Genomic DNA, 26,299 nt, shown 5'->3' with positions numbered 1-26,299 from the left:
CTGTATTTAAAACGCATAAAAAAACATTTTAATCTCTTTCACTATTCCTGCAGCAGAGTGTTTTATTCAAATACACATTTGACCTGTGACATAGACACCATTAAGCTAAAAAAAATGGTGAGATGTGAGTTAGTTCATTTTTGTTTCACATGCACAGATTTTCTTATACTCTCTCTCTCTCTCTCTCTCTCTCTCTCTCTCTCTCTCTCTCTCGCCCCGTCTCATCTCTGCAGAAGGTCTGCGTAACATAACGATGGATTCCAGCTCCATGGGGATGCCAATATCTGACCCCAGTGCCTGGGCCACAGCGATGAACAACCTTGGTATGGCACCTATGAGCATGACTGGCCAGCCCCTCATGTCAGGTACATTGTCCTTTCTCTGCCTCTTGTCACATGATAAGTTGCATGGTTTTGATGAAGAATAGTTATGACTCAATTATTCGTCTGGGGATTTGAAACTCATACACATACACACACACATGCGCACACAGTGCCGTCAGAGCAGCCAATTAGCGCAAGTGGGTCTTTTTTTTTTTTTTTTTTTTTTTTGAGGGGGCCTGACTTTGTGGCGTATACTTTGAATGCAGCACTTAGTTCTCACTGAGGAGGCTGCACATGCCTAGGGAGAAAAGTGTCTCCACTGGGGTCTGTTTATGCGGGTGTTTTGAATCATAAGGACGGCAACTGTGAACCTGAGCCTACACATCAGCTGTCTGCATAGCAGTATTCTTCAGAAATAAGCTGTACTCTGCATCTTTTGTAATCCACTGTAGCAGAATTAACAGTCCAGTGCTGCAACTAAATTGACCCTTTCATTCAAATGGGACATGAAAGGCCAAAAGTAACCTGGAGATTGATGGGACTCCGTGGTGGTTCAGTGGTTTGGAACAGAGAGGAGAAATAGATGAAAGATTATAATGGCAGCTGATAGAGCAATACTGCTTATTTTTATTCTTTTTTCAATACCATTAAAAGCTGACTAAAACATTCATCACTTTAACGTTAGGTTTACCCTTGCCATTTCGCTGGGCTATCTGGCAAGATGAACGCAGGCGTGTTTCTTTTTTCTCCCCCTTTATTAGAATTGCTTCTTCATGCATTTTATAAATCACCTCTTTCATCTTGTTCAAATTCACATTCTCATCAACTGGGCTGCAAAAATATATGCGTTGGCTTACCCCGCCATGGGTGCATATTTCAAACGGAGTGTGCTTTTGGGGATATTCTACCCCCACACAGAGTATTTTTTTGTATTGAAATTCATTGACTCTATTTACTGAGCAGCCTGCGCATGTTTAGGACTATCTTTTGCAAGTTCATTGCTGAAGAGCAAATGATATACTTTACCAAGCAGGTTATAGTCCTACATTTAAGAAGTGAATACTGATGGCTTTCTTGTGTCAGAGAGGCTGGGAAATCCTTGATCTGTGAGCCATGTGACGGTTGAATGAAGCAGCTCTCAGCACTGCTAATGTGCCATGGATCCCCAGAGCACTTTCTGCCAAGTCTGTCTTTTATTCTAATCAATCCGACCAAAGGGAGCGGTGGAGCCCCCCCCTGCCTTTCCATTCTTCCTGTTCTTCAGTCCTTCTAAATGCAGACAGAGGATGACTATCCCACTGTATCATGATGGTGTTCATCTGATCCGTTTTTTTTTTTGGGGGGGGGGGGGGGTTGGGTTTTTTTTGTTGTTTTTTTTTTCTCCTTTTTTGTTGTTGTTGGTATCCCCAACTATGCACAGCCCGGCACTTAACTGGCCTAGGTCTAAGAATGTCCCATGGAGCTCTCGTGTAGGCGGATGTTTTCTGTTTTTTTGTTGATTTAAGTTGGTGGGTTGAAGAGGGTAATGCTTTCTGATGTTTGCCCGGCTGACCCACCGTTTAGCGGAGGTGGTGAGTAGGTGTCTTCTCTGACTGTATTTTGATTGGAGGTGTGCGAGGTAGAGGGCAGTTCTGCCTGGTAGTGGTTCTCTCTCATTAATCAAACTGGGGAAACAGCTGTTCCCTGCAGCCTCCATCCACCCCTCCTCTCTCTCTCTCTCTCTCTCTCTCTCTCTGTAAACCCCAACTTTCCAGCAACTTAATTTACACTCTGGCAGTGCTGTATCAGCACGCTCTGCCCATCCACTCAAACAAATTATGATAAACAATGCCCATCTTCAACTGTGTCATGAGCACTCAAAGTTGCATACATGTTAACAGATTCACATGCCGCAGGCATTTCTATTTGAGTAATTTAATTCTCAGATTTATCATAGATGAACAAATAGATACATTTGGGAAAGAGCTGAGGAGGCTATTTTAATTTGATTTTGTCTGCAACAAATTTACGTGAAGAACTCAATGAAATAGCGGCATAGAGTAGCACCAAATAGCTGTCAAAGTTACAGACCGGTAAGACCATTGTACCTTACAGATCCGATTTACAACAATGAAAACTAAAGCACTGAATATCCAAATAATCTTCAAGACTTCTATCTTGTGCTACACTGCAATATATAAATAATAATTGCACTGCCTTGCTAGTGTAGCAGGCAAGATTGTTAAATCTATTATATGTGTTGAATTTATTGTATAATTTTCATGAATAAGGTTGTTTTGGGGGGGGGGGGGGGGGGGGGGGGGGTTTGTTTTTGGGGTTTTTTGGGGGGAGTGGGGGGTTCGGTTGTTGTTGTTGTTGTTGTTGTTGTTGTTGTTGTTGTTGTTGTTGTTGTTGTTGTTGTTATGTCTTTCCTTCGAAGAAAGCTGTACATTGCTCAAAACATTGCATATTCTCCAGTATCACAAGTTTCAAGTGCAGTAACTTCAAAGCTCCTCCATCCCTGTCTGCCTTTCTTTCTTCCTTGTATCAGTCTCACACACATAGACGAACACACACACACACACACACACACACACACGCACATACACAATATTACACAGAAGTACAGCCTAGCTGGTCATGGCTTTTTTTTTAACTTGAATAAAATCAAATGTGTAGACGAATTGCAAATGCATGATCATATCAGGGGCTGTTTTGTTATTTTTGGAGGGTACTGTTGTAGAACACGATCCTTGTTCTTGGCTCTTTGTTTATTGCACAATGATCTCGTCTCATTCAGTTTTTTGACCATGTTGAATCCTTGGTTGTGCCCCAGTTTTGGAGAGGAGTAGTGAACTCCCAGAGATTCTGCTGAAGTAGAGGCTTGTGTCCTGTCTTTGCTCAGAGGACAGCTTAAGTGTGTGTTTTTGGACACTTTAAACAAATGAGTCAGGAGCAATTTCTGTGCATTTACCGCACTGATTTATGATGTGGCTGCACATATTTGCTGCACATATTCCTTTCTGTCTCATGCAAGGGGGAAGCCTGCACATCTAGAACGGGGAGCATTAATGAAAGTAGACGACTCTCTTCAGAGTCATGATGCCATTGATTTGAGCTTTGGGTTATGATTACTTCACTAATTCCCCACTAGTTTTTCAGACAGAAGATTGATGAGACCTAATGAAGATGCATGCGATAACATAAGGCAACAGTACCTCTTGACCATTCCTCTTTACTAACCCAGAAAAGCACTTCAGGACTTCAGACAGTGTGTCTTTGTAAAATTTATTCTGTTGCTTTGTGAACTAAATGCAGTCTGCGGGATGTGAAATGGTTTCATTAGTTTTGTCAGATGTGCCTGATTTTTTTTTTAAAAAGTCTTACCTCAATGCACAAACAGCTAAGAAATAAATCAAAAGAGAGAAAAGTAATATGTATCGGAGTCTATACTTTTACAGAGAAAGCATCAAATAATCATGAACCAAGCATGATTCATGGGGAAAATTGTTGTTGCTCTCCTCTGTGCTTTAGTTACATAAGTAGACTTTACGTCCAGGTTCCCGCTTCCAACGTTATTGGCAGTGCCTCAGCTGAACTGAGGTGTGGAAAGGGAGATCTTTGGCAAAAAAACATTCACGGTAGGTCCCTGGACATACACTGCAGGGGCGGCTTACATACCTCATTAAAGAATACCCAACGTGCCTTCTGGGAGAAATCTGTGTCATTCTCTAATGTTGATGCTGGGAGGGACGTTTGCCCTGAAAACCAGAAAGAGCAGCCTACCCTCCCTTATGGCAGGAAGCTGCTGCAGGAAAGTCTCCACACTTTAAATGCCAAGCAGATTATTTTGATTCCACTCTACGAATTTGATTGATGGACAACTTATGCCATGTTACCTTAAGCACGCCAAACAAAGAGGCAAGGAGGGAAAAGTCTAGAGTGAAGACCTTTATATTTTATATATATATATATATATATATATATATATATATATATATATATATATATATATACACATACACACACACACACCTCCTGAACAGTGGGATCAGTATGTTTTGGGGTTTTTTTGTTTTTTTTTTTCATACTGGGCTTCGAGAGCTTCATAGAGTGCATATTTAGCAAGGAGCCAGAGGACAGAAGTCTGGTGTCTCTTATTTCGTAAGTCTTCTTCTCCCAATAGCAGGATCTCTGGGATGGATGAACAGCTTTTCACTGATTTAAGAGTATCTGGCCCCCATGACTCTCAGCTGAGTACTCTTTTAAGTTGACCCATTTAGCTGCACTGAGATAGTAAAACATGGGCATTTTTCCTCATGTACTACAAGTCCTACCTGAAAATCTTTTGGAATAAAACCGAAATAATCTGTAATCGTTTATAATCCAATCTAATGCTCACTTTGCACTCTCATACTCAACGTAATATCCGTCCTGCCGTCAGAAGCTGAACTATATTAACTGAATCCCCAGCCTTCAACATACCACTCAGATAGACAGTTTTTGTCACGCACTTACCCCCACACCCACAGCCATTATTTTTGTGTTTTTATGCACTGTTTTTTTGTTTATCAGACCATAGCAGCAGGAAATGTGGATAATTTACCACTTTTGTTTTAGCGATTGCATTGCATAATATGATACTTGAATCCATCCGTCTTTGGCCAACACCACGTGACTAGAGTCCCTGCTCGACTCTTTTGAACATATTGAGTAATACACACTGTATAGAGACATCAGGATCCTGGCAGGACATGGGTAGACACTGGCATTCATCAAACATAGAGGCAGCCATGCCAGTTTGCCCTATTTCCCCCTCCCGAAGTTATTTTACTGCTCAGAGAAGTCATCAACCAGGTGCCTCAGGCACAAATTATCACCTGGCTTCTCTCCATTTGCAGACATTAGACCTGAATACCAATGCTAATGCAACCATTAAATCAGATAGACCAACAGTTTGGCATTCGGCCTCTGCACAGAAGTCTCCGACTTACAGACTTAAATGTGACTGCTGAGGGGGGGGGCTTTTCCACCCTGTCTCCCCAGCTCTGTCCTCTCAACCTTCCCCCATGTGTCTGTCTCTCTAACTGCCTGTTTCTTCAGATGGTGGAAGATTTCCTCCCGTAATGCGACCTGATTAGTAGCACTTTCAGTTCTTGTAATTATCTTTTCGTAAAGTGTGTAATGTAGTGCAGTGGGTCTTTTGAGGATCATTGGGAAGAAGTTTTAAAAAGAAATTTTAAACTCACCTCTTTAGTGAAAAGTCCAATTTTGAGGTACACTAGGGCAGCCATTTCAGCTATTAGGCAGTTTTGGACATTTTACAGATTCCATCTGTAATTTTTCTATAAAAAAAACTTTTTGGCTGCTCTTTCAGAGTTTTTGTTTGTTTGTTTGCTTGTTTGTTGGACCAAGTTTTTGTCCTCATAATTTTGAAAAATTGCAGTTTGAACACACTGAAGGGTAGATACTTTGTCATATTCTCCCACCTAAAAGGACAGACTGGAGAGTGATGCCCTTGTCATTTTCATCTCGAAAAGCCTCATACAGGGCCACAGCTGGCACCTGAATCAATATCAATTTACATGTTTTTTTTCCCTAGAAAGCATAATTATGAATATAAGCAGCACAACCAGCTGTGGAGAGTCAGGAAAACATGTGCATCCCTAGACCACTTTAAAAATTCATTGTGTGCGTGTGTGTGTGTTTGTGTGCTTTTGTTTATTTTTTAATGAATGTGCACTTGTACTGTTTATAGATTTACTGTGTGTTGGCAAATCCAAATGGAGGACTTGGAACATACCGTAATATTACACCTCTAGTTTGCCTTATTAAAGCTTTTATGTAAGTGACCTGCCACTAATTTCTTTTTTTCTTTTCCTCCCTCCAGATTTTGACCCAAGCCTTGGCATGATGACGGGTATCGCACCTATGAATCCCATGATGCCCGGTCTTGGTATTGTGCCTCCTCCCATATCCCAGGACATGCCTATCGTCAAGGAGATCATCCACTGCAAGAGCTGCACCCTGTTTCCCCCCAACCCCAGTAAGTCTGGAAAATTCCATCTTTGTCCACTTCTGGCTGTTTGTTGACACTCCCATTCTCATCTCACATTACAGTTAGCATTTATGCATGGATAGGCATTATTTTCTGCCTTCATGCATTTTAAGTGATAAAATTGACTTGAGCGGCTTGACCTAAAATGCTGGCTCAATGAAGAAGATAGGTTCAAGGTCTCTTTCGAAAATTCTGCTGCTGGCCAAGGAACGAATGTGAAACAAATGTGAAACTACAGGGTGAGTGTTGACTCAACATTATGGTTCTGACTGGTTATAAACTCCTTGGTCACTAGCCAGGCAGAATAGAGCAGAGAAACAGATATGGTCATTAAAACGACATTCAGATCTTTTTGGTTGAGTGTAGAAATAGACATATTGCTCAACTATACATAGAGAGCAAGAGGTGCTGTGCTCTCTCTCTCTCTCTCTCTCTCTCTCTCTCTCTCTCTCTCCTGTCACCTTTCTCTGTTGTGTCCCTGATCAAATCAAACACATCTGCATTCACATCTCATCACAGTGGGGGGAGGTGAATACCAGCCTGTAATTGGAGGGATGACCTCTATGAAGACAAGGCACTGTGGCGTGTAAAATATGCCAAATAGCAAGGCGAGGGTCAGAGGAGGAGCTAATTACCTGTGCTGGGCTGTGTCCTTGAGCCATCCTGTTTAGAATAGAGGTTGAGACCAGAGACTTATTCCCTTTTGAAGCTGTGGAGCATGTAACTATGCGCATCTGTAATTACAGCACAGATAAGCTTTTTCTTTTATTTTTTCTTTTTAATTTTTTTTTTTTTCTTTTAGAAGAATGGTCAATCCATACCAGCCATCCTGGATCTTAACCTTCTGTCCGTCTGGTTGTGGCAGATAATCTTTCGGCTTATACAGGGCATATCTCTTCTTCGGATGTGTGGGACAGTTCCCCTTACTTATTCTGAGTGCTGCATGATACCTCTGGAAGTCCGTAAAAAAAACGACCACCATTTTTAAATGTCCTAAATACACAGTTATTAGTCCTGCGGACTTCTGCCTCGTTTCATAGTGACACCTTGACTATTTCTTAATTGTAATATGTAGTCGTAATCCTCACATGCTAATGTGTACTTATAAGAATGATAGTCAGAAAGCAAAGGTGTATAGCCACTGTATGCCACCTCACTCCCCCATGAAACCTGTGTTTCACTGACACATGCATGTAGAGTACTTTCAAGCTACAGGTTTTTTTGTTTTGTCGTCTCCCCCCCCCCCCCACAGACTCATTTAAAAGGCATGAAACTGTGTTCATAAGCATTCTTTCTTTCTTAAGCACGTAGAGATCTTCTATGCGACGTCGGACTGAAGCACTGTTGCCACAGGACCGCGTCGCTCACTACTCATCTCAAAGACCTGCTGAGCTGTATGATCAAATAGTGAAAGAGGCCTTTTCGCCATATAGGGCAGTGTCTATTGAAACAGCAGGAGAAGAAAGAAATGAGAGAGTGAGAAAGGAGAAGAAAGACCAGCTTGTCTCGAAGGCAGATCGGGAGTAGTCCTCCTGTGTTTGGTTCTCAGCATCTGATACGGTGATAGGAAACTGAGCAGGCTGGTCTCTGTGATGATTATGCAATCCCAGAGGCCTGTAGCACCGTTCCATAGCACATACCAAAAGCCATGTAAGCCTTACTCCCCTGTGCCTACTGAATAGGACTATAAGAGCTATAATAACAGTGGGTTAAAGATATGATAGGGTTAGGAGAAGGTCCCTTTGGTAAAAGACGTCTATGATATGATATCTATATGAGATTTGATGAAGCGAATCGGTGTTTGAAAATGAGGTTGTGTTGATTTCCTGTAAATACAGTGCCTTTGGAATCTTTGTAATAATGACTTCAACCACAAAACATCAAACTCTTGTTTCATCATTGAGATCCCTTCTCTTTTCCTCTTCTGTAAAGGTATATGTGGTAGTGGCTTGTGGCTGCCTCTTACTGTTATGTGTAGCCTAGTGGTCTATGGTATTTTTCACACAGAGGCATCAGGCAGGGCTACTTTCTCATCTGCTGTCAGGAACACGTAGAGAAGCTTTTGACTCCTCCTGAGGGACTCCAAGCACGCAAGCATGTGATGAGGGAATTTTACCAGCCAAAGTTAGCCTGACTCCCTCTGTCACCCATTTCACAGCCTTCTCTCTATGTCTCCCTTATTGATTATCCACATCTGCTGTCTTTTCTCTCTACTCCTTCTCCATAACCTGGCGACCATCTTATTGATTTTTAGTAATCACATTTTCCCTCCTTCCCTGACGATTTCCATAATATCATCATTTGTCCTTTCATTGTTCCCTAAACCTGCTCTTTCTGTCTTTTTTTTTTTCTTTTGTCTTTTTGACTGTGCTTGTAGTCCTGCACGTAAAGATTATGGATTCCAGGAGCATACCATTCATTATGCTGTTCTTGTTTGTTTTTGAGATAAATGTTATTTATTTGAAGATTTTAAAGGTTATACTTCCCAGTTTAATAAAACAAGTAGGGATTTGCATAGCTTGGACTTTTAGAGCAGCTTAATTTGTGTTGATCAATTGGAATACTTACACTCAATCTGGTAAATGTAATTTCTGTGGACTCTTTATATGCTATCAATGGTAGTTGCCTTCATTTTTATTTCTTGCAGTTCAAATATTCTTAGTGGATATTATTATGTATTGAACGCTTAGACTGCCTCCTCCACCCCCCACCCCTTCCCTTTTGGAACCAACTAAGGAGAGAGAGCGAAAGGCATTGAGCCCTCTGAATCCCCCACTGTGCACTGTCTAACACAGCAATCCTGTCCTCTTCAGGTCCCACCCTGGTGCTTTCTCTTAATTAACTGTGCCTCAGTTCATGATGGGCCTTTGTTTTCTTGCTGCTGGTGTCAGTAAATTGCTATCCACCAGCAACATGTCCTGTTGTGGGAAAGTGCCTTTCTGAAAGACACCGTGAGTGGTAAGAGAGTGAATGAGAAAGATAGAGAAAGTTGGAGAGAAGAGCGTAGCTAATATGTGTTATCCCTGGCCTTCTGTGGGCATGCTGTGAGCTGCATGAGGATTTCAGTGACTCAATTTCCTGACATGGATGCACCTGTCATCATCAGGGCAGGCTGCATATGCTGCCCATCACAAGGCTCAAAACCTACAGCTTGCCCTGGTACTACGCCTGAAAGTCCCCTTTCTATCCAGCACAATCCTCACTCTGGCCTGCAGCTAGTAGAGCTATGTCACTCTGGATCTGCATCTAAAACCCTGCGTGTGCTAAAAACACTGGGCTTGTGTTTCCTCACCCTGACCACGCACAGTACAAATGTTGTGTTCTTTAGTGTCAGTCTCTCCTAGCAGTGCCTGTAGTCTCCTTTAACCCTCGTGCCACAACCTGATTCGTCACTGAGAGGAGGCATTAGAAGGAGAGATGGCTGATAGCGCGGCGTCGGACCGTAAAAGAAGAGAGGAGTGGCTCACCTCCATCCCAAGAGCCATTTTAAATCTCGACTTACTTCTACAAAAGAAAGCTTGGCCACGGCGGAATGCAGCTCCGCTGTGTAATTGTCATGCTGCGCATGGACATTGAAATATGCCATTCTTTTTCCTCTGCTTCCCAGGGAAAGCGTGTAAAGGGTATTTGTGATCATTGCAAGCTAAGCTTAGGATTCTTAGTGAGGACAATACACAGCAGGTAGAGAGCCATTGCCAGCTTAAAAGGAAACGGACGATTTTATCTACTGGCTCGCTGCTGCTGCATCTCTCTCGCATGTGAGTGTGCGTGCTGTGTGGTTGGACATGCTTTATACTCATACATGAATGTGTGCACATACACACACACACACACACAAACAAATGGCCAAGGTCGCTCAGGTAAATTTGCGAGACATTGGAGGTCAGTGCTATGTTGTGATTGGAGCATGACAGAAGTATGGCAGTCCGATAGCAGGGCTTGATAGATTGACCAGTTTTAACCCGAGTGGTGTCTGATCCCTCTCCTTGCTTCAGGTCGCAACACAAGTGACAGCTGACGGTCCGACGTGTGTAACTACGCCATTCCCTCTGACGTGGTACGGTTAAAAAGAAGACAAAGAGCAGGCACAAGTAACACGTTATTCTCAGCTCTGTCAGTTGTGGTTCTCCCTGTCAGATTTGGTGCTCAGCCATCAAGTTCTCTTTTTTTTTTTTTTTTTTCTCTCCTCGCTCCTCATAATGTGTTATGGTTGTCATCTCTGGTCTGTGAGCTGTCATGTCCTCGCTTTACTGTAGGGCCTAGCCTTTCATTTGTGTCTGCGTGCGTGTGCGAGAGACCCGGGGCAACGTCTTCATTTGGGCTGATTAGTTTTATGCCTGTTGACGAGTGGATGTGTGTGCCTCTGAGCCCGCAGTGCTGGAGGTGCAATGTGCCCTCATGCATTTATGTCTTTGGCTCCCAAGTGTCAACTCAGCTCGCTCTTCAAAGAAATACAACACTTGATATCCCAGCGCAGAGCTTAGGAAAGCGCATCGGGATGTGAAATAAGAGGCTTTGATTTCGTAGCTTAGTGCGGTAACTGTGGTATGAGGGATATCGTGGATATTGGTTTTGCTTTCTTTGGTTTCTTTTCTCATCACCAAAGCATCTTCAGACAATGTCTAAGATCTGATGATAGAGCGGCACCGGGTGTAATTTCACACTGCGTGTCTATTGCTGTCCGCAAAAACAAACCTGTCACCTGGAAGCTCATGGTGTTCTCTGTGAAATGAAAGAATACATTTAAGCTTTGTTGTTCCTCAGTACCTAGATAACACCCAAGGCTTTTGTAGATTTAGAAATGTTGCCTTTGTGTTATCATTGTATGAGGATCTTTATTTTTTTATAAATATGCTTGGTATTTTATATCTCTTGATGACAACGCATGCCAAATTGCTTTCCTGATGCATTGAACAAGACAATCAATAGCTTACATTCAGTAATAACAGACTGGGGTATATTTTTAAGTCTCTTCACCTCGTCATCTTAATAGACAGATAGTTAGCATTTGGTGATATACTAGACATGACTGCCCTTTGAGTCAAGCAGTGGCTGTGTTTACTCCTCAGCTTAGAGCTGTGAGATGATAAAATTATATTATGTGGTTTATTTTTTAAGACTCTAGGATCTGGTCTCATCTCTAAGACCAATGCTACAATAAACAGGAATTAAGCTAATCTAAATGATGATGGAAGCAGTGTGTTAACAGAGTGTTTTAACAGGTGTGGTGGGGCTATAGAGACTTATCTATTTACAGTAATTGGCCTGAAGCCAAACACACTGGCCCTCTACTGCCCCCCACACAGACCATCACACACTGCCTCTCAGAAACACCAGGTTATTTCTGAGGTGGATCAGGCTATGTTATTCAAACTCATTAAGATACTAAGCTTTAGTCATCTCGCCAGACCGGAGTTAGCACACGTCTATTTTTCAACACAGGATAAAATGCTCCCATTAAAGCATGACAGACATGTTTTGGATGTCTAGACAACTAGCACTGTAATCCAAACATGCTTTGACTGCATTGGTCAATTGATTGCTTTCCTCCCTCTGCTTAGCCTGAAATAATTTTGTTTCTGTGGGTTGAGATGGCCGATTTGTGGGAGATCAGCTTTGCGAATCTTCGAGATCTCAGTCAGTGTATGAAGATATTTAAATCAGGTCAAATCGTAGAAAGCTCTCAGGCAAAATATTTGTCTTCTAGCAGTTTGTGTTACATCAGTGCTTCAAATTATTCTTCACACGTATGTGTGACACTGTCACATCATATATTCATATAATATTTGCATCATATTATATCACATATCACGGACACATTCACACATTTTGAGCACATTTTGTACATTGGGCACTTGATTATCTAATGTTTTAATGACCTCCAAGTCTAAACCAATCTAGCACTTTTATACTCAAGTGAACTGTTTGATTGATTTGGCGAACATGACTCGTCTGTTCTATGCAGTTCATTATGGGGTCAGCAAGACTACACAGCATTATTCCCATGGAACACTGAGTGGATAATGAGCATGTGGAAAAAGCGAAAGGCAGAAGGAATACTCTTTATTGTGCAGTAAATTGAGTTATTGACGGTTTAAAGACTGATTAAAATGACAGGCAGTTCTCTCTGAGGTTAAATCATCTCTTTCTTCCCCTTTGCACCACAGATCTTCCTCCTCCTGCCACCAGAGAGAGACCTCCAGGCTGTAAGACAGTGTTTGTGGGTGGTTTGCCTGAGAACGCTACGGAGCAAATCATCGTGGAGGTGTTCGAGCAGTGCGGCAAAATCATTGCTATCCGCAAGAGCAAGAAGAACTTCTGTCATATCCGCTTTGCTGAAGAGCACACAGTGGATAAGGCCCTTTTCCTCTCTGGTACTTAACCCAACAGCTTTCCTTTCATGTCATCAAAATGAAGCTTGACAATAGTTTTCACTCTTTATTATGTCTTAGTACTTTGTGGGGAATGACAACAGTCTACTAATAGTAAAGCTCTTTTTTTTTTTTTTTTCATTAAATTTGAATGGCTCTCCTCAATTTAGGAGCACGCTACACTGTACTTTTTTTTTTTTTTTTCAGGATTTTACATGACTCTGTGCCTCGACAATAGCTGACCGTCGACAACCCCAAAAATGATGTTACTGACCTAAAACCACTTCTTTTGATCATTTCATTATGTTAGGGACGCTCGTCCCTCTGTGGCATGCTGTAGAACTGAGCAATTTCATTTAAATTCACTGTCTGATAGAAATGAAGCCATTTTATCAATAGGCCTTCCACTGTAAAGTTGATGAATTGATGCAAAATTGATCAGTGGGACTGCTACCCACCACTCTGAAAGGTGTAGTGGGGCAGATGAATACTCTAGGTCTGAAGAGTCCCCACCGGTCAAAGCAGAGCCACTGTAATGAACTTCCATTTCCTTTTAATTATTGAGCTACGCGGAGGAAATGCATCCCAACTCAGATCTAGAAACTCCTGAAAAAGGCACATGACCTGCCTGAGTCCATTTGCATCACCCTATCTCCCAGTGACTGGTCTCCATGCCTTCTATCACTCTTTGTATGCAAACACTAGAGCGTAGATCCCAGCCTCACAAAGCACATTTACAGCACTGGCCTCTCCAATAATACCATCTGCATTATTTACACTTTTCTGAGTGTTGCCGTCTCTTCCGAGAGGGAGTGAGCGGTTCCTTTTTTTGTGAGATTGGAGCTTTGCCCCATATATTACGTGGCCTCATGACAGAGCTCTGCAGTCCTTTCCATAAATAACGCCGCTCATTTCTAACGCCGAACACACCGTATAAAATATTTAACGACGTCTGGGAGCCATAAAACAGGAGGAGGAGGAGGTAGAAGTAAACTGAAAAGCCCATTTTCATTTCTCTTGGCAGGGCCAATCTGTGACCAAACTCTCTCACTCTCTGTCTGTCTTTGTCTACAAAGACTCTCCAGCAAAGGAATCGCTCCATGTTGATTATGAGCATCATGCAGCCTAAACAAGTGCACATCGACATAAATATCAATTTACCTCTGCGCTTTTATTTATTTGTTGTTCAGTATTTACCCTCATTATCTCGACCCTCTTTTGTTATTGCTCTTGCTTATGGAGAAACATCAGCAGCATATCTTGCAAAGGTGTATTGTTAATTTCGTTTAATGTTGTTTATTTTGATAGCGATATGGTATCCACGTTACTAATGAGTTTATTTTTTCCCTTGAATGTCTCGGTCCTTTCTGGTTGCTCACAAATAAGCATAAATTCACTGTGAATCCGCTAATGTAGATTAGTACTCAACAGAGACTGAGAGAAAAAAAAAAAAAAAATGGTACATTGGCATCAGAGGAGACTGTGTGAATCTGTATTCGGAACACAGAGATTTTTCCCTCTCTGCCTTAAGGTGCAGGAACTGTGTTACAGCTGTGGCAAAAATAGATTAAAACTTGGAGGCATTTAGAGCCAAAAGAAAACCGCCAGATGGACTTGCCATTTTCTCTATTATCTCAGCACCAAGACAGGTTTGTATTAAAAATTGACACACCGTGTGGGGGAAGCCTTAAAAATGGGTAATTTCACAAAATAATGCAAGAGCTTTTCAGACTGCGCTTGCACATTTGAGATTTCTACTTGCTTCTCAGTCACAAACCACATTGGATTAGAAATGTTTTGAAGAGCTGTTGAATTCTAAGAGGGCCTAGTTGAAATAAACATTTGAAGTATTTAAATGACTGCTCCTGTCCCTGTAGCCAGAGTTTGATCACCTTTTTCTTTTCTTTTTTTTTTTTTTTTCTTCTTCTTCTTCTTTTTTTTTTTTTTTTTTTTCAAATTAGCATTTATGTGCAGTGGTACTTGGACCTGGAGGGCCACATTACAGATGATCAATAATGCAGAGAGATTTACAGTAATGACTTTTCCGCTAACCTGCCTGAATATAACGACATTGATGCAAGTTAATACTAGATCAGTCACATTGAGGAAGTGCCCTAATGTGGTAAGAGTTTACAGCTCCGTTGGAAACCAGTTGTAGAGCAATGAAACCATATTTTCTGAAAGCATATGAAAGCATAAGATGACCTTTGAAATAAAGAGCCTTATTTTAACAACACCGCACATCGTTCTCAGCTAATAATATGAAATATCAGACACTGTAATATTGGAAGATTTTTATTTGAATGCCTTTGAAGATCTGAAACACGCTGATCTATGACAGAGTTTGATATTTGTGCTGAATGGAGCGGAGCTGCAAATGAAGCACACTCATACAGAATCACATATGATTCAGGTGATTGAAGTGTAAACCAAACAGAGAAGATTGAGGGAGAGGTGGCGAGGGGGTCTGTACATAACCGTGTATTCTCTGCGTGGTGTCTTGAAAAAAAAAACATTTAGTAGATTTGATGAAAAATATCCCAAAGATGAAATCAGATATCCACCAGTGTGTTTTATAAATGAAGGACTAATGTTTGGAACTGTCGAAGAGTCAGATTTTAGGATCAAAGAGCTAAATGTGGCCATGAGCTGCCCTGTGCTGATGTACTGTTCTGACTGAGCAAGTGAGTCAAACCAGCTCAAGCGATGTGCTGCTTCGAGATTTTATCAAGATCTTTTCCACACCCTGAGTACGTTCAGATTTGATATCAACAGAATAACATCTCGGCTTAAAAAGTCAAAGCTTATCAGAAGTGGCCAATTATTCAAATTTTTCAGTCTGTTGTTTTTATGATATTGATTAAAATCCGCAGGTGAATTTGTTCTTGGCACGTTTTCTGGGGTTCTCAGATGAACACAGAAGCTCTTCTGGTCCCTCTCCGCTCCTTCTCTTTTCATTCATTATTCTTCTTTTCTCCAGGCTATCGAATCAGACTCGGTTCCAGCACAGATAAAAAGGACACAGGTCGGCTACACGTGGACTTTGCTCAGGCCAGAGATGACTTGTATGAGTGGGAGTGTAGACAGCGCATGCTGGCCCGAGAGGAGAGACATCGCAGGAGGATAGAGGAGGACCGTTTGCGCCCTCCATCGCCTCCTCCCATCGTGCACTACTCCGAGCATGAGTGCAGTCAGCTTGGGGAAAAAATCAAAGGTGGGCTGACCGTTATCTCGTTGTGTCTGGGAGCTGTGGAGTTAATATGTCTTGTGATTTATGCTGTGAGTCAATGTCTCTTTGGACTTGATGTGTCGCACTGTAAATAGAAAACACCATCTGTTTACTGTCGAAGTGTTCTTTGAATGCTATTCTTATGAGAGAAAGGTAGAGGAGGGACAAAGAGTTGGATATAGCACAGGTTTTTTTTTTTTTTTTCTTACCCTTTTTCTTTTCTTTTTTTTTTTTTTTTTTTTATAATAGGGGAAAAATGCAGTTTTTGAATCAGAACTAAGGTCATTTTTTAGCAGGATATTGTGGAAATACATCCCATAAATTACTATCCCTCCTTGTTTTTCCTTCTTCAGATGTGATTGTTCAGCCATTGACACTTGCTTCCTCTGTCATTCAAGTGTGGCGAGGACCAGTGTAATTTACAGAAAGCCTTACAAGTCCGCTCAGACATTCCAGTGAAACATTCACCATGAGTAGATGAGAAGGTGTAAGATGTAGGATCAGGTAGAAGATGTAGGGTTAGACACACACATACACACACACACACACACACACACACACACTCATTTTGAGATGAGCCAGCTGTTTCATGCTGGATTTCTTTTGAAGAGTATGACATAAAAGACATTAATTGTTCTGTCCAAAGAGCACAGAATGACAGCCCCTGCTGTTGAAACTTGACCAATATTAAAATCAGATGAGTACAGTGGATCCACTGAGCTCTGAAATTATTGTATTAGAAAATATTTACAATACAACAAATGCGTTTGTTTTTTTTGTTTTTTTTCCTTCTCCATTTAAAACAAAAGTGGGAGTTGAGAAGAGTGAATTCAGTGACTGCTTTTAATTTCCCTTTAACATGAAATCTTTTCTCTTCCAAAAATCTCATTTGTGGTAAGTTGTGTACATACAATAGGAGAGTTTTTTTCTTTTGAAATGTGGGAAAGATGGCAAAAAAAAAAAAAAAAATTCAATTCAATACAATTCAAGACGTTTTCACTGAACCTTTTCCTCTGTCCTGCCACCCTGACAGGGTCCTCTAGCCTTACTCTTGCCCTTTCCTGTGACATTTTAATTGCCATGGAAATAAAAGGAGCCACTTTCACTTCCATACAGCTAAGGCAGCGTAATAGGGAAAAATTGGCACCGGCCACATTTTTAGAATGCTATCCAAACATTTCTTTGTTCAGCGTTTTTTTTGTGCAATCCTCAGTGCAAGTTGACAGGATAATTGCTGGATGCAGATAAAATGCACTGTACTGAAAAGCAATGCTCATTTAATGTTTGAATTTCTGTTTAGATAAAACCACCCGTTCATTCACATGAATGCTTTAGAAAGACATTGCAGGGGTGCCATTAATATTGTCTAAAATGGGCTAATAAGATTTCTTTTAATTGTTTTAGTCGTCTGTAATATCTGCCCTTTATAAATCACGGCTACAGGGATTTATGTTTATGGCACTTTGATTCAATCTGAAGGTGATGATGGATTATTAATGCAAATCCTTTGACAGAGCTTTGTTGCTCTCAGAGGTCAGGGCAGCTATAAAAAACCAACAGCCTCCAGTGGTGCTGTTTTAGGGAGCTCATTTAAGCAGCACCTCACACCACTTTGTGCTTTCGTTTATCCTATCCTCTGTTGATCTCTCTCTCTCTCTCTTTCTCTTTCTCTTTCTCTTTCTCTTTCTCTTTCTCTTTCTCTTTCTCTTTCTCTCTCTCTCTCTTTCTCTTTCTCTTTCTCTCTCTTTCTCTCTCTTTCTCTCTCTCACTCTCTCTCTCTCTCTCTCTCTCTCTCTCTCCCCCCCTCTCTCTCTCTCTTTCTCTCTGTGTGTGTCAGTTGGAAGGGAAAAAACAGTAATAAAAGTAATGGATCAGACCGTTATATTTCCAATACAAATACATATTGCTGTTTTTATTCTACACTGACTTATCTGTTCATTTCAAACAGCCCAGTCGCTCTTTCAAAGAGGCAGACCTGATAAGAAGCAAGGAAATGACTATATATATATATATATATATATATATATATATATATATATATATATATATATATATATATATGAATGAAATTTTAAAAAAAAAAGACCTAGCGCAAAGAGCAGGAGAATGTCTTTTGTGATTTTGCTCTTTGAATAAAGGTTCTAATGACAACATGTGGAGCTGGAACTGAATTGTAATGCCATCAGTCTCATTAAGCTGCAGCTCATCCACCCCCTCTCTGTCCAGTGCTAGAGGCCAGGGCTTGGTAGCAGCTATTTAGAGCAGCTTGAAAGCTTTTCTAGCACAAAACCTGAATCTACTTTAATCTCAGCGCACCTGTGAGAGTTTTCACCAAAAATAAAAAAAAATAAATAAATGAATAAAAACTGCCACTAAGCCTGGTGGCAAAATGATTCAGAACTATTTGGCATGCAGCCCTTCATTTGTACATTTTTAGAGCCGCTAGTAACCATTTAAGCGGAGGTACCATTAATGTTCTCTTTCTCCATCTGTGTAGTATGTGCTGCAGGTGTGTTTATAATTTCTCATTATTTCTTTAGTTTTCCAAAGGCTGAATTCCGGGTTGCTCGGGTCTTGATTGTCCACCGAAGCCTAAACGCATAGTTCTGCTCCCTGGATGCATGGAGCGCCTCTTGTTTGTTGAACGAAAAGCGCTTTGATAATACTGAAACTGTAAGCAACCAACAGGCGGAAACACTCGCAGGCATTTGAAACACCACAAGGCACGCGGCGTTGGGAGTCATGCACAGACGCACGCTGAAACTCCTCACCTGTGTATTCATTTGTCTTATCTTGGTGCTCTTGATTGCTTTCGCACACCATTTCTTGTTCTCGGCTGAATGGACTTGTCCTGATAATAAGTTCTGACACCTGAAGGTCTCCAGCGTGGTGAGTTTCTGTCTAACGTTGCTGTCGAATCCCTCCCCGCCATCTGTCTCTCCTTCTCTCAGACGACTCCAAGTTTCCTGAAGCGGTGCGCGTCTTGCTGACCTGGGTGGAGCGAGGTGAGGTGAACCGGAGAAATGCCAACAATTTCTACTCCATGATCCAGTCCTCCAACAGCCACATCCGCCGACTCATGAATGAGAAAGCTGCCCACGAGAAGGAGATGGAGGAGGCCAAGGAGAAGTTTAAAAATGCTCTTGCTGGCATCCTAGTACAATGTAAGTGCATCAAATACACCACAGGCACACAGTCATATAACTGTAATTATGCTCCCGCCAGCAAAAAAAAAATAAAATCCATATTAAATGCCGAACAACAAAAACAGCAGCAACGATAACGATAATGATACGAGTATGTATACTGACTGCATAATTAACCGCATACAGTGTCTGTTACATACACAAACACATTTTAGGGACCTTTCACCGCATGCACTCCAGCTTTCAGGGGGCAATTTAGATGCTCAGCAAATGGAGGCACTCAACCGTTGCATGAATAGGTACATTGTGGGTCCAGACATTGTAATATTGAAAGACTGCAAAGCATACATGGTAGATCAACTGCCTAGAGAAACGAAACAGGATTGTCATCCTCATGGAACATGCACTCTCTCATACCTCACTAGGCACAGAGTTCAGGGCACTTTAGAAAACAGTGTCTGTGGGAATACGGATGGTTACATTCGACCGGGAGGAAGGAGTCTTACGAATTCTAAATATGTTCATTTTGATAAGGGTTGATTTTTCTTTATCGTAAATAGCTGGGAGAAGAGTTTTCAGGATTTGTCTGAATAATGACATTGTTGTCAGCCTGCGGGTTCTGTTCTGAGTGATGTAGATTGAGGATTAGGGACATGAAGAGGTATGTTATGCTTCAGTCAGTCCCACATCATTATCGTTGGTTCTTGCTAATGAACTCTCTCAGGAAAGAGTGAGAATGACGCATTCCTCCCCCAGAACTGCGGGATCTATAAGATCATATCTACATGGCTTACTGCGTTCTGTCTTCTACTGTTTGCACACGACACTCTGTGCCAGTACTCATGTGTCTTTGTATGTTTGCTCTTTACTTACATTTTCCCGTTACTTTCACCCCTCTTTGACTACAGAGACAATATGAATATGGAAAAAAAAAAAAAAGAAATTTTCTTTGTTTGTTTTTTAGTGCCATATGTAGCTTAAGCCCACACTGTGACAGGATTTTTTTTTTTTTCTTTTTTACACATACTGCATTTCACAGACGCAACATTGACATAAATTTTATGTTCTGGGATCTCATAAACATTATGTTTAACAGACAAAGTCACTTTAAATATGTCACTTACACGTTTAAGCGCAGGTGTAGAATTCTTCAGTAAGTAGATGGTGACAGTAACATGTTTTTTATTCAGGAATGTCCAAAAAAAATGCCGCGGATAGATTTTCAATCACACACTGTTAAACTGCAGTTACAGCATTCAACAAAAGTGATCAGTTCTAGAGCAGTCTTTCTTTTCTTTTTCTTTTTTTTTTCTTTTTTTTTTCCCCAATGTGGCCTCAACATGACTCTGATCTAAGTAACAGGGCAACACGTTATATTAAAGCACCATCTCTATGATAATCCCACTTGAGTTTTTTTTTTTTCTTGTTTTTTTTTTTTTTGTTGGTTTTCTTTACTCTTCTGGTTTGGTCTTAAGTGATGTGTGATTTTGTTTTCATGTTGTGGCACACCAACACTAATGAGAGAGAAGGTAAGTCTTTCAGCGGTCTTTGGTCTTTGCCAGTCTTGGACTGAATGCAGAACCAGGTAGGGTATATGTGTGTCGCATCACCTGAAATAGTAAGTGGCATGAGTAGTTGAAGTTTTTAATGAATAGTTAATTTTTGACACCAGTTTGAAGTGGTCTCTGGACTCAGCAGACCTGATGTGGGTAGGATGACCACTGAGTTAAAGTAAGTAGCCCCCACACAAAAACAAACAGGGACTGTATTCCAGGCCTGAGGAGGCTCATTGAACGATTTCCGACAGGTCTCCGAGAGATAAACTGACATGCCTTTTAGCGAGCAGGATACTGTAAAAAGACCAGGCCCTGTAATCCATACTACACTGCCACCTGATCAATACGTAGATTGATTGCTTGCAGGATGATCTGTACAGAGTAATGGATACACCCAGAACCTTCTCCTTTATATAGTGAAAGTATACTCACTGCTTTTAAGTTGAAAAAGTTTACTTCTCCTGTCAGCAAGGGCAGAAATGTTAATGCCCAGAGCCTGTTTCTCAGAAATGATGTACACTTGGCCACTGCACATTTATAGGAGAGAGCAAGCACTCCTGAGTCTATGCAGATGATCACGTTTTTGAGATGATGATTTTTGAGCAGTGCAGTGTGCCTGCTGTGTGCGTCTGTAGGGCACTGTCATAGAGCCTCCAGAGGGAGGGGGGGGTGTAGAGAGATGAAAGACCTCGCTGTGTGACCGTGCGGTCTGTCTGTGACTCCTGCAGGCTACGTCTGGGTAATGCCACTCTCCCCCCAGTGTCACTAATCACATATTTCTCGCCACGAGCCTGTTTCCTCTCCCAGTTATACAAATGTCACCACAAACTATGATATCCCACACAGCGGGTTTACAAACAATGGGCGCATACATATTTACGAGTTTTATCTTTTCCCTTGCTGCAAATTGGAATCCATGGATGCTATGCTTCAAAAAAAAAAAGAAATGCCACATTTTGTCGAGATACTCAATTTACCTGCCTGTTTATGCTAGTGATCTTTGTTGCTTGTGCATGTGTGTGTCTGTGTGTGTGTGTCTGTGTGCGTGTGTCTGTGTGTGTCTGTGTGTGACCACTAGTCACTAGTAGGGTCTTTCCCAATCCACCACTAATTGCTATTTGTGAGGTTCTTCAGATAGTTCTTGTTGTTTAGTATACTTGAAAATAACATTTCAAGAAAGCAAGAGTGATTCAAAATTGATAAATGTATGGAATAATTGACTCTGATCAACCTAATCATACAGCCTACACATGTCTTGTCAATTCTTCCACTCATGCATTATCTCGCTGTGGTGAAATGTAGTCTTTTTTCCCCCTTAGCAGTACAGTTATTCAGTTTAACAGAAAATGCTTTTCCTTGTTTTAAAGCGATGCCATTCACAGCTGCTTGGGCATGATCTGCTTTTTTTATCAGGTGCAAGCAGACAGAAAGATTTCATGTGAATCTGTCAAGAATAACTGCATTAGCATTGTAATAACTTCTCTGTGCTGTCATGAGAGAGAGCAGAGTGGCCAGTCAAGCTAAGAAAGAAAAAAGATGTAATCACTGCAACGTTGTGTTGTCCATGCAGACAGAACAATCAAGCATATAGTCCTACTCAGTCTTACTGTACTGCTGGCAGACAAATTTCTAGCACACATATACATCAATCTTATGCATATAAATTTACAACACAGCCTATTAAAATCTCCAGGCTTGTCAAAGTAACAGTGAGACAGTGCATGTAGGTACTGCCATTCCATTTTTTCCATTTCCTTAAGTAAATGAAAAAAGATAAAGGAATTGGAGCCTGAAAGAAGTACATAAGAAACAATAAACTAAACTACATTGAACAAGGCAAATATTGGATAAAATTTACTAACCTCAGATTAGACTGAAACTAAATTTGCAAATCTTCAAGGAAATAAAGATCAAACATTTTGTTCTTTTGCATTAAACTACTAGTTTGCTTGAACCCTGTTTAAATACCTGTTAACAGATTGAATGTCTAGTATGCCAGTCAGTTGACAGAGATTCAGTAAATGACAAGACCAGGTTTCCCAATATTCTTAATCAGAGCTTCCATCTGCTCATTTTGTCACATTCAGGTGTATGCATGAAAGCTCTCTCTCTCTCTCTCTCTCTCTCTCTCTCTCTCTCCCTCTCTCTGAATTAAAGATACACATGTGTGCATAGAGGCAAACGCACACACATACACGCACACGTGCACATACACACCTACGATATCTGCACACCCAGGCACAAACTTGTTCTCTCCCCTGCCTTCTCAGTCGATCTCTTCCATCAAATTAAAGGATGCTGAGGTCAGTATTGATCTGGCTTCGGTGCTCTCACTAGAGCATGCCTATGCTTCAGACAGAACTTTGGCAGTCTTATTGACTCCCCAGGGTTTATTAAGACCCCCTTTGTGGGGAAAGAGATGGAGTAGAGGAGTTGGGGCAGAGAAGGGGAAAAAAAAACAAAAAAAAAAAAAACAACTGTGCAAAGCCTGTCTTCCTAGACATCATGGAGAAGTTACAGCTCTAGAGGAATATCAATGTAGCTCTTTCCTTTGTACATAATCAGACAGACATACTGTGCTACCAAGAGCCTGCTGTCAAACTCAGAACTATAATTCAAGCTAATGCTCCAGTATTTGCTACGATAGATAAGGCAAGGTAGTTTTTTTCAGTCTCTCAATCAAGTGTTGTGTCTTTCAAGATGATCAAACCCTCTGAGTTTCAAATCTCCCTGTTGATGTAAAGAGAGCTACTCTGATCCCTGAGTCAATATTTTTCTTAAGGTATAAACATACTGGTCGTGAGGACAACCTCTAACCTAATTCGTTTTTAAACCTTAATTCACAATTCGCACAGAACATTTGATGTTTGTTCACTGGTGCCAGCACTACTTCATATTTATTTAAGACACTCCTTTTTATTGTATGTGTACAAATGCATTTCCATGTAAATGCACACACAGGCACAGTGTTCTGCTTGATTATCAAACCCAGCGATGTGTGGGTTAGGCTGGCATACACAAGCTCACATATTTGGTATTAGTAATGTAAAAGGGTGTAGCCTTGTATTTCTCTGTATAGGTATGAATAGTGCTAAAACTTCACACTTCCTGGCAGGGCTTCAGTATTAACTACTTCTTGACTAGTGGTTTTCAAAAGAGACTGACTTGCCACTAGTGCAAATGCAAAGAAGCTTTCAATGATATGTTAAGCAGAAATTTTAATACACTTTGTGTGTGTGTCTGTGTCTGTGTCTGTGTCTGTGTCTATGTGTCTGCGTGTGTGTGTGTGTGTGTGTGTCTGTGTCTGTGTCTGTGTCTGTGTCTGTGACTGTGTCTATGTGTCTGCGTGTGTGTGTGTGCGCGTGTGTGTGTGTGTGCGTGCATCGATCGCAGTCAGTCCTGGAGATCCTACCCAGTCTCCACATGCTGTGGTCATGCTGTTATGTGGGAAACTAGCGTACACTGGCACAAAGAGACATTGGAAGAATGGCACCAGTTAGCACACATGGATAGGTGCTCATCAATAGTCAGTAACTCAGAAATGAAATTCTCATGCTTTAGTCTCCAACCAATGTGTGATATATTGCCAAGAAGCAGAGACAGCTGCTATGCTCTTTTTCAGATAGATACCAGATGTGACCACATTCACAATATACCAGTCTCTCATGCCTTTAATAAAACGGTTATTTATTTATTACTGTGGTTATTTAAAATAATGTCAAGGACATGAATAGTGAGCCACACAATTTATGCCCACTCATGGACTCAATTTTCCCTCTCTTCTAAGCCCACATCAGACAGCTTCAACACTAGGGCAGTGTAAAAACACTAATTCCTATAACATCATGTCATTGTAGTGCTTTTTTTGTTTTTTTTGTTTTTTTAATCATAGGCTCGGTGATGTTATTCCAAGCCACATCAGAGAGCTTAGCTGCTACGACAGCAAGAATGTTGTTATGTTGTGTCAGCCAATCAACAGGAAGGTTCACAACTATCTCTTTTAATTAATTAATTAAAATTATATGTGTGTGTGTGTGTGTGTGTTCTTATAATAAGAAATGCCAACACTAGCTCTTTTTGATCATGTCACAGTGGCGGGTAAAATTGACAAAATTATACACTACTGCCCAATATTATTTACGTTTGTGTGGCAAACGATTGTCGTTTAAATTATTCTTGTGCTCCCAGGTTTCCACTTATCAAATTTTTCAATGTCTGAGTAGGTGAGTCAGTATCATGCCGAGTAGATCTAATGAGCTGACATGAGCAAAGCATCCTACCTAGTCTACACAAAGTAATTAGGTGAACTGCTTCAAAAAATGTATCTTATCTGATTGTAACTTAACCTGCTTTTTGAAAAGCTGAGCAAGGCTTTGATTCTACATCTGGAGCTTTTAAGCATTAATGAGGGTGAAGGGCTTTGTGATAATTTAAAAAAAGAAAAACTCATTATCTCAAAAAGAAAAGAAAAAAAAAAAACCCCTAGGGAAAATTATGTTTTGAAGTAACAGTAAAGAAGTCACTTGCACACTTGGTCAACCTGTTAATTCTCGATGGAGTATCTCTGCTTCTCCAAAGGGACAATGTTGTAGGAACAGCTTACAGAAGACGGTCATTTCCAGTGGAGAAGTAGATGAGCTGAGCAAAATATTTTGGATAGGTTTTTTTTTTTTTTTTTTTTTAACAAAACGCCAAATGGGGCCTGATTTGGTTTTGTAAGGAGCCATCTCCTGGCCACAAGGTTTTCATGCATCACAAGATGGTGTTTTTTGTTTGTTTGTTTCAAGCATCAAAAGGTGTCACTTCATGGTGGGTTGATATTCCACCTCCTCATCAAATCCCATCCCTTAATTCAGTGTCAGCTTCTCAAACACACCACAGTGTTCCGGAGAGGGATGATAGGGGTAAAGAACATTACTGCCCTCCATCCTGATTCCACTTTTTTCACTCCTCTGCTCTTTCCCAATTGCCCCTTTTCTCTCTCTCTCTCTTTGGACGGTACAAACTGGCCACTGCATCCCCCGCTACAGTTGAGCAGATTGTGTCTGTATTCCGCGCTGCTTCCAAACAAAAGGCATGGGACCATTTCTCCAAAGCCCAACGCAAGAACCTGGACATGTGGCGCAAGCAAGCTGAGGTTGGTGATTCAATTGTTTTTTTTTTCTTTTTTTTTTCTTTTTTTGTTTTGTTTTTTTTCTGTTTTTACATGTCTTTGAACTCTCAAACTGTGACTGTGACAATCTCTGAGCACTCTTCATCATGTTCTTCTTTTCTTCCTGTCCTTTCCATCCACACCTCTGCTCCTTTCCCTCACAACCACTGTTTGTAGAGTGCATCGGCTCTCTGCAGTACTATATTAAATGGGAGTTAACCAGGGTATCAGAAACTAATGCTTGACTGAGTTGAAATTCTCATTTTATTCACTGGAGATTGCCTGAGCTCCTAGCCCAGGCCCTCTGGCAGGTAACACACCTGAGTGAGTATTCACTCATACAAGACCATTAGACAGAAATAAACTGTGCATACTTCAACTGTGTCTCCAGCCTTCATCACACACTTTTCTGAAACAGTACCCTGAGGATGTGTAGTTGAATACAGCCTGAAAATCAATAGTCATAAAAGCACCACTCACCAGCT

The 26,299-nt window shown here is 41.0% G+C and overlaps 1 protein-coding gene across 2 annotated transcripts in view; it reads left to right on the top strand.

Annotated features, from left to right (window-relative positions):
* The first annotated feature begins 232 nt into the window (after positions 1–232).
* Positions 233–26,299, top strand: part of enox2 (ecto-NOX disulfide-thiol exchanger 2) — a 45,879-nt gene continuing 19,812 nt past the window's right edge. Inside the window, exons 1-7 of one of the 2 annotated variants that reach the window (XM_030765079.1) lie at positions 233–365; positions 5,630–5,641; positions 6,187–6,348; positions 12,528–12,734; positions 15,712–15,945; positions 18,912–19,124; positions 25,693–25,799. In XM_030765079.1, the coding sequence (XP_030620939.1) occupies positions 254–365; positions 5,630–5,641; positions 6,187–6,348; positions 12,528–12,734; positions 15,712–15,945; positions 18,912–19,124; positions 25,693–25,799 (1,047 nt within the window). In that variant the 5' untranslated portion in view covers positions 233–253. The remainder of the gene's footprint in view (positions 366–5,629; positions 5,642–6,186; positions 6,349–12,527; positions 12,735–15,711; positions 15,946–18,911; positions 19,125–25,692; positions 25,800–26,299) is intronic. The other variant, XM_030765078.1, reaches the window with a different exon arrangement.

The sequence above is a fragment of the Chanos chanos genome, chromosome 2, assembly GCF_902362185.1.
Source record: "Chanos chanos chromosome 2, fChaCha1.1, whole genome shotgun sequence".
Classification (NCBI taxonomy): Eukaryota; Metazoa; Chordata; class Actinopteri; order Gonorynchiformes; family Chanidae; genus Chanos; species Chanos chanos.
The sequence above is the reverse complement of the archived record's forward strand: the minus strand, read 5'-3'. Positions and strand labels throughout refer to the sequence as shown.